This window comes from Dendroctonus ponderosae, unplaced genomic scaffold, assembly GCF_020466585.1.
Source record: "Dendroctonus ponderosae isolate FM_Combo_2020 unplaced genomic scaffold, Dpon_F_20191213v2 Dpon_F_20191213_8, whole genome shotgun sequence".
NCBI lineage: Eukaryota > Metazoa > Arthropoda > Insecta > Coleoptera > Curculionidae > Dendroctonus > Dendroctonus ponderosae.
In genome coordinates this window covers 5,165,454-5,173,694 of record NW_026019016.1, presented here as the reverse complement: position 1 = coordinate 5,173,694, position 8,241 = coordinate 5,165,454, and the positions used below count along the sequence as shown (strand labels likewise).

The following is an 8,241-nucleotide window of genomic DNA, read 5'->3' as shown; positions in this document are numbered from 1 at the left end:
TGTTTGTTTTAATAAGATTTATAATCTAAATCTTAAGGTTTTTTAAATAATTCGAATTTTATCAAAATCTAATATTATTTTCATGTGTCAAATACTTTAGAATTAATTAAGTTATGTAAACGTGATTCGTAGTGTAGTGTAACAAGAAATTATATTTTTTATCCCATTGATAATAAACTTATCATTTTATACAGGGTGTCCACAAATTTAAGCTAATCAAATAAGAAATTTAAGTGGCTATAACTTGATTAATTTAAATACAACCCGATATTTTTTATCTTACCAGGAAATGCAATCTTTAATTACCTATCGAATGGTACTAGGATGTTTATAAATAAGTTTTTGCCTTTTTACAAAATACACCAAATAATGGTTCTGTGCACCATTTGGTGTTTTTTTTTTATTAAAAAGTTAAATAACATATCAACAATAACATAAAACAAAGCCAAATTATTTATAACAAATGTTCGAAATGTTGACCGTCCATTTCTAGGCATTTGTGAATTCTTTTTTCAAAACAACTGCTAACTCTAGACAACATTTGCGGAGTTACAGTTTTAAAAGCGTCTCATGCCTGCATTCAAATCGTGTGCGAAAAAACTAAAAAATTTTCTAAATTGATGTATCGCGATCCGTGGTAAAATAGAGTAATTTAAAATTTTCCCATTTTGCCCGAAAACCTGAAACATTTTACGAAACATAAAGTGAGCATTTATACCCCCGTTTTAGCGACATTAATCCTTGAAGTTTTGACGAATGTACATTTTCTGCTTGCGGCAGATTTGCACTGTCATCTACCCCTGTTTTATCGATAAACATTGGCGCCCGTCCAAAAGCCACTGGAGTGAGCCTCAAAATGCCTTTTGTGAGTGCAACAAGGCACAATTGTCCATCACAAGCGTGTTGGAAAGGGAACAAAGGCGTGTGAAATTGCGCCAATTCGTCCCCCACTTTAACTCAGTAGATGGGTCAGTATTGCAAACAGCCAATCGGGTTCAGTCGGTGTGTGTGCTCTGTCGCACTCATTCAACTAACTGTCAGGCAGGCACTATGTTTTCAACTATCTCACTTGCACCCATGCGTGAATCGTCTGATTTCCTTTTTCAATCCACTTACCTCTAAAATTCACCAGAGTGGCAATAATCAGTACATTGGTGATGATGATGGCCAGGGCCATGATGAAGATGATGCCGGCTTGAGTGAGGGATTCCAAAGAGAGAACAATTTCGGTATCGTCACTCGATTGGCTGAAGATAATCATTGTAGTTGTGTCTTTTCTATTTAACATCTTGACCTAGCACCAGTCTAATAGAACGTCTTCATCGTCTACGTGGTTAGGTTGGAGGTACCAATGTGGAAGACCTGCAATTGTACGGGTTTTTTTTAGTTGCATGCAATAGGAAATGGGCATTAACTGAAGCTGTTGGATTGATTTAGATCCAACATTCATGATATTAAAAGGCTTCTAAGGATAAGCGGGGAGAAGTCGTAACTGTTCGAATTATTCATCCAATGTTCCTCCATAGAATTAATCCGATAATCAAATCAACCTCTTAATCCGTCCATTAATGAATTCGGGTCAAGCCATCAATTTTGAGGCACTTCAAATAGAAATAGATCTTTTTTAAACAATCGTCTAGATGAAACTCAATGCAGCAGTTTTTTATATGCGCTAACCTCAGGCACCTTCAGGGGCTAAATCCATCTGGTGTGAGCTATTAGGCTCGAAACCGGTCCTGTGGGTGCATGAGATGGGCTCATCTCGAGATTTGAACCTACTTGCATACAAATATTCTGGATGTTTTTAAGTACATCTATAATTTGCACAGACTTTTCACTTGAAATCAAGCAGATTTCATGTAAAACCCTTCTTGAATGCCTTACTGAATGCGAATTGTCCGGACGGATTGCTTCTAAATAAAATAATATAAATTTGAATTGCGCTGAATCCATTTTCACCTTGAAAAGTAGGAAATCTAGGCCAACAAGTTGAATAGCAGGCATTGTTTTAATAATTTAAATAATAATGAAGATATTATTAAATCGATGGCGTTTTGTATCTGCAACCCTTAAGTCGCATTGCTGATGTTCATTTCAAAATAGATGAGCACCCGATTTACAGTGAATAATTGAACAGAATCCAGCTGAAGAACCTTCTAGGCCACTTATTGAACGTACTACGCAATTCATTAAAGTCGCAATGTTTACAAATAGGGGAAAGCCAAAAAAAATCGGGCTCCTTTTTGGCAAATCAAACCCTCCGGATGATTTACCTGAATTGCTTGGGCCGAATACATGAACATGCCGAATAGTTTGTGGGCAAATTGTCCAGAAAGCCGGCGAATTTCACTTATTTTGCAAAAATCGAAACTTGTCGCGATCGGGAACGCGCAGGATGCAAACATGCAGATGAAATGGCATGCTGTGGAGGCAGAAGGGGCGGCACAATTCCGCTTTGGAGCCAGTTTACCGACTAAACGCGCCCTGGCTGAGCTCCTTTCCCTTGTCGATTTTGGCCGTGAAATTCGCCACCCCCCCATAGCGCAATCGTGAACTTCTCACCCATGTGTCGTCACTGTTAAACGTTTGCGTCACCAAAATCTATCGGAAACTTTGAATGTTCTAACAACTCTAAAAAAATCATATTTTTCACATCAAAGAAGCTGGAGGCTTGAAATTTGCAACAAATTGTGACAACGAGTTGGTGAATGACTCTGGAGAATCTGGAGCAGTAGCGCTGCAGCAGGGATTTTGGCAATTTTTCAAAATTGGAGTTGAGTTTAGAGCAGCTAACTTGAAATTGCTCAGTCCGGCAAAAAGACACATTTCCTAAAATAAGCGAGTCATAGGATTGAAATTTCCAGCACTCGTAGACAAAGGTGTGTAGTGAAGAAGTGTGGCACCTTTTATAGAAAAAATCGCCTTTGCAGAAGGATTTTTGGAAAATTTGCAAAGTTAGTCCTGACTTGAGTTTGGCGCAACTTGATTGCCTCTCTTCTGGAAAATAATGATATTTCCTGAAACAACGGAGTTGGAGGTCTGAACTTTGCCAGGACCATCAACAGTACAGTGGCTCAGTGAACAGGTCAAGTGATTTTCCGGTGAATAAACCTGCAAAAGGATTTTTGGCCATTTTCCAAAGTTGATCTGACATTAGCTGAACACAAATACTTCAGTCTCATAAGCAAAAATTCACATTTTCTGAACTAAACGAGTCAAAGGATTTAAATTTGCGCTAGTTACAGACAGTAAACTCATGCAGGAGGTTGGAATTTTCATCTTAACAAACCTGCAGGAAGATTTTTGGAAAATTTTGAAATTTGGCTGAACATACAATCCGCCATTCTAAAGAAAAAAATTCAGATTTCCTCAACTAAACGAGTTGGAGGCTTCAAATTTGGACCAGATATCGACAATGATCTGGTAACGACTTTCGCCGAATTTAGAGTCAATAAATTTGCAGGTAGACTTTTCGCAAATTTTGACAATTGATTTAATTTCACTTGTGCTCCAGCAGGAGAAAAAAATTAATATTTCCTAAACTAAGAGAATTAGAAGCTTGCAATTTGCCCCAATCATAGACAAAGGTCTGCTGAAGAAGGTTGATGATTGGCGCGTCAATAATCCGGCAGGAAAGTTTGTGGCAATTTTTTCACCAACTTTCGTGCTGAACTTCACTTTTGCAAAAATATTGAAATGTCGTAAACTTATTAAGTTAGTAACTTGATAAGTTAGTAACTTATTAAGTTAGTAACTGGACGTGGTTATAGACAAGGGTCTAGTGAAGAAACTAGCAAAATTTGGTTTTAGCAGACATTCAAGATGATTTTTGAAAATATGGCTTGATTTTAGCTGACCTGGAAATCCTCCAATCTGATTCAAGAAAATTTCACAGTTTCTAAATGAAGAGCTAAAGGCTCGCAATTTGTACTAGTTATAAACAATGGACCAGTGAAGAAGCTTGGAAATTTTTACGCCAATAAACCAGAAAATAGATTTTTGACAAATTTTTAAAATTGAATTTGCATTGGCTGAATATGAAATTCTCCAGTCTGATATAAAAAGACGATTGCCTAAACTAGATGAGCTGAAGTCTTGAAACTCCGTCTAGTTATGGACCCTGACATGGTGAAGAAGCCGCCAAAGTATGAAATCCATAAACCCTAAGGGCGAGTTTTTACAAAATTTTGAATTTGGCTTCACTTCATAAATTTGAGTTGAACTCGCCCATGGCAAAATTCTCCAGTCTCATGAAAAAATCCAGATTGCCTAAACGAAGCAAGCTAAAGACTTCCAATTTGGGTGAAGATGTTTGGCTATTTTTGTACAAATAATTCAGCATTAAAAATTTTTAATTTGGATTATCTTTCGCTGAACTTGAAAGTCCTTCACTTTTGGGAAATATATTGAAATTTCCTAAATCTGTTGAGTTAATAGCTTGGAATTTGACCCAATTATCGCGATTGACAGCGAACCACTGAAGAAAGTGGCTAAATTTTATTTTGTTATATCTGCAAAAAAAATTGATAATTTTGGAAATTTTGGCTCAAGTTTAACCGACCTGGAAATCCTCAACTTAGATGCAAAAATTCACAGTTCTTAATCCAAACGAGCTAAAGGCGTGCAATTTGGACTAATTATGGACAATGAACTGGAGAACAAGTTTGGAAAATTTGCTTTGAAATTTGAAAGCTGCTGCTCGAAACATTTTGATGATGGGAACGGTGGGAATAAAAGTAAAAAACCTTCATAGAGATAGAACTTTATTGCATTCAAGAAACTTTACATGTTTCGCAGGTTTTAAAGTTATGAATTCCGTTAACGTAGGTTTTCGTTACTAAATCTAACTAAGTAATTAATAAACTCGGTCGCGTTCGAATTATTTTATCCACTTCCATATTATTTATTTTCATTTAAAAAAGAGATAATTAATCATTAACATTTTCGCGAAAAGGATGACAGATCAATCGTACAACAAACACGAATCGCTTCTAACATCAGTCGGTTATAGGATTGATCTGAAATGCCCCCCAAAAAAACCAAAGTCGAAAATCCAAAGAACTGGAGAGGAACCCAAACGATATCTCAGATAGTCTTTCGAATATAATTCAATTAGTATCTACAGTATTAAAATAACGTTCCTAAAAACTACATAAACAATACACATGTCGAATTTTCACAGTTTTTTACAAAAAATGATAATATAAAAAAACCTTAGCCCTTACATTAGTTATGTATCTCCTTAAACTATTTAACAGTATGTACATTTAGAATCATCTTCTTGTTTCTGGGTAGTAAGGGTGGAAATGGTCCATTCACGATTCGCAACCAACCACCTCAATTGCTTACAATAATTGACATGCTCAATTAAACAAAATCGGTTCATAGGGAACTCATGCACACGAATAACACCCATGAATCGACCATTTCCTTTAAGCAAATACCAGGTAAAAGTGTTGGGAAAAGACCGTTGTGGTACAAATCATTTTGTGACTTATCCTAATCGTTTTTCTCTTCAGTTTATCCTAATTATTTATATAACTGTAAAATTTATATTCAGTTGGCTTTTCAACGTTCAACTGCCGCCCTACAATGTGAAAACAACTGGCTGGAAGTTTTAAGGACAGCACTTCAACATTGAAAGCCGCCGATCTCAAAGTGGGAAAGAAAGTTTAGTGGGCGATCGGACGGAACACTTCTCGAACATTGTGTGGAATGAAACCTGAAACTGTGAAACTGGGAAAATATATTCCCATATGAACAGTAAAATCTTCTCAATTGTGTGGAAGGAGCACCAACATTTGCGTCTCACCTCGTAATCAATGTGACGTGGTCCAGCTTCAGTCAAGACAGAGAATAGCAGACCGGTTGCCGCGGAAACCAGGCTGTTCTTAGCGCACGCTCTCAATCTACCAGGACCGATTCAAAAGAACGGATGGAAATTTTTTGATGGCGAAAAAATGGCGAAAATTGAAAAAGCTTGACTGCTGCTTGACCGTTTTCCTGCAATCATAAAGTGGAAAGGAACAAGACTGACTTGGCCGAGGAGTGTTTGGTAAAATCGCCCACTTGTATGAATCACTGTGCCTGTTCGCAGGAATTAACGGGTTGGCAGTGTTTTGTTTAGAATATGAACCACACCGTACGAACAGGTACTGTTCAAGCCAGTACGGTTTAAGAATGCGTTCGCACGGCATTGAAGTCTCATGCCGAGCCCGAGCCGAGCCTGCACCGTGGCAAATTCCGTTCATATTTTGTCGAAACACCATTAGAATATCGCTTGTTTGTCGGTGTTTTGACGAAACTTCAAAGGAATTTTGCCGCGGCTCAGACTCGGCTCGGCTTCGGCTCGGGTCGAATCGAAAACACTTTTAAATATACTGGGTGATTCACAACCTCCTGGACAAAGAGCAGGGGCATGTTCGCACTCAAAAGAAATCGAGTTTCTATTTAAGTTTTTTTTCTCAGGTCCATTATTATCGAGATTCAGGGTGTTAATGTTTCAAAAAATGTTGGTATTTTCTCTTTAACTCCTTTTATTCCTCTTCGTGTTCCTCGTTTATGAAATATTTTGCTCAAATTTTTAACGTAGGCTAATGTTTAGACTCTATACTCGTAGGTAAGCCAATTGGTTGTGAAAATCTACAGGGTGTTCGTTTTTCGTTCGTTTTGACCGAACAAAATTTTTAATTTTCTGTCCAATTTAAGAATTTATTTACCTCTTTCAATTTTTTCGGATCTGTCGTCATTTTCCAGTACTTTGCACAAGCATAAGTTCATGTAGGGTTTCTGGATGATTTTCTATGAATTTTTTTATAAATTTTTTTGTGTCCTTTTGTTCACATTTTTCTCTGATAACTTCAAGTGTAAGTTGAAATTAAAATAGGGATGGCTGACGAGTTAACTTAAAAATTTATTTTTTTAACTTATATATTTAACTTTATTAATACACGAAAATGTAACGACTATTTAAATTTATTATGAATTTAATTTTTTTCACAAAAAAATGTGAACAAAAAGACGCAAAAAAATTATAAGAAAATTCATAGAAAATCACCCAGGAACTCTAATGAATTGAACTAGTCATAGAATAGGCCATTAGACGTGCGCGATTTTGAATCTGTCTCTTGTTAATGCTTGCAGCGCTACTATTGCTAGAAATCGCGCCGAAGGAAAAAAAATTGGCTCAAAAGCGTGGCAACAAGTTGAATGAAAATCGGCACCACCTCAATTAAGAAGAGACAGATTGGCCCTAGAGGGATGCACTTCAAGATGTCTTTGTTACGATTTCTACGGCACAAGAGGCTTCAACATCATTTTAACATTAAACTGAGCGTGTTAAGGCCATGATAAACCACGAAGGAAGTTCAGTTTCTTATCACTTATACACAAATATCACTGGTTCGTTTGCCGACCTAGACGAGGTGTGGGGGATGTTTCCGGTCACACCCCTGCAAAAATCACTTCTGCATTAGTTTCATTGTTTTGTGCGATTTTTCGCCTGCAAAATCAGTCCAAGCTGACAAAGGAATCTTAATTTGCCTGAATGGAGTTGGATGTTTTGTTAACTTTCCCCAATAGTAAAACTATGAATTTTTGAAGTGGACAGTTTCTTGGCGCGGTGTTGCAACTTTTCATACTTAAGTTTGCTTTGCTCTCAAAAATCACTCAAACTTTGTCAGAAAAGAACTGCTGGTTTTGTGAAGACTTTGTAGAAATTTGGAGTCACGTCTTGTCTGAACAGTAAAAGCAAGAATTTTTTAAGTGGAGCGTTTCATGATCTGTTTTGCACCTTTTCAGATTCAAGTTTGCTTTATTCTCAGAAATTAGACAAACTCTGTATTGGCGCATATGCTTGTCAGACAAGAGCTGTACCTTTTGTAAACACACTGTAGAAATTTAGAGTCGGGTCTTGCTCCAGTAGTAAAACTATGATTTTTTTAAATAGACAGACTCTTTGCACGGTTTTGCACCTATTCACACAACTTTGCACCTATTCACACAACTTTGCTTTGTCCTCACAAATGAGGCAAACGTGGTGTTGGCGCGCAAGTCAGTCAGAAAAGAGCTGAACATATTGTGACCACCCTGTAGAAATTTTGAGTCGCATCTTGCCCCAGTAGTAAAACTATGATTTTTTAAGTTCCAAATCAAAATTAATTCCTGGGTTTCAGTCATTTATTATCTTTATTTATCAATTAAAATACGTTTCGGTGTATTTTTCCACCATCATCAGTTTTT

The 8,241-nt window shown here is 36.9% G+C and overlaps 2 protein-coding genes across 13 annotated transcripts in view; both read right to left on the bottom strand.

Annotated features, from left to right (window-relative positions):
* Window positions 1-2,464, bottom strand: part of LOC109546874 (G-protein coupled receptor 52) — a 6,477-nt gene extending 4,013 nt beyond the window's left edge. Inside the window, exons 1-2 of the mRNA XM_019918033.2 lie at window positions 2,274-2,464; window positions 1,117-1,362 (exon numbers count right to left, since the gene is read on the bottom strand). Coding sequence (XP_019773592.1) covers window positions 1,117-1,288 — 172 coding nt within the window. The 5' untranslated portion in view covers window positions 1,289-1,362; window positions 2,274-2,464. The remainder of the gene's footprint in view (window positions 1-1,116; window positions 1,363-2,273) is intronic.
* Window positions 2,465-7,073: 4,609 nt separating this feature from the next.
* The window catches only part of LOC109546862 (glucose transporter type 1), a gene marked incomplete at its 3' end in the record, with an annotated part of 19,738 nt that continues 18,570 nt past the window's right edge, over window positions 7,074-8,241 (bottom strand). For all 12 annotated transcript variants that reach the window (XM_019918013.2, XM_019918015.2, XM_048669295.1 and 9 more), the window contains 1 exon segment: window positions 7,074-7,451.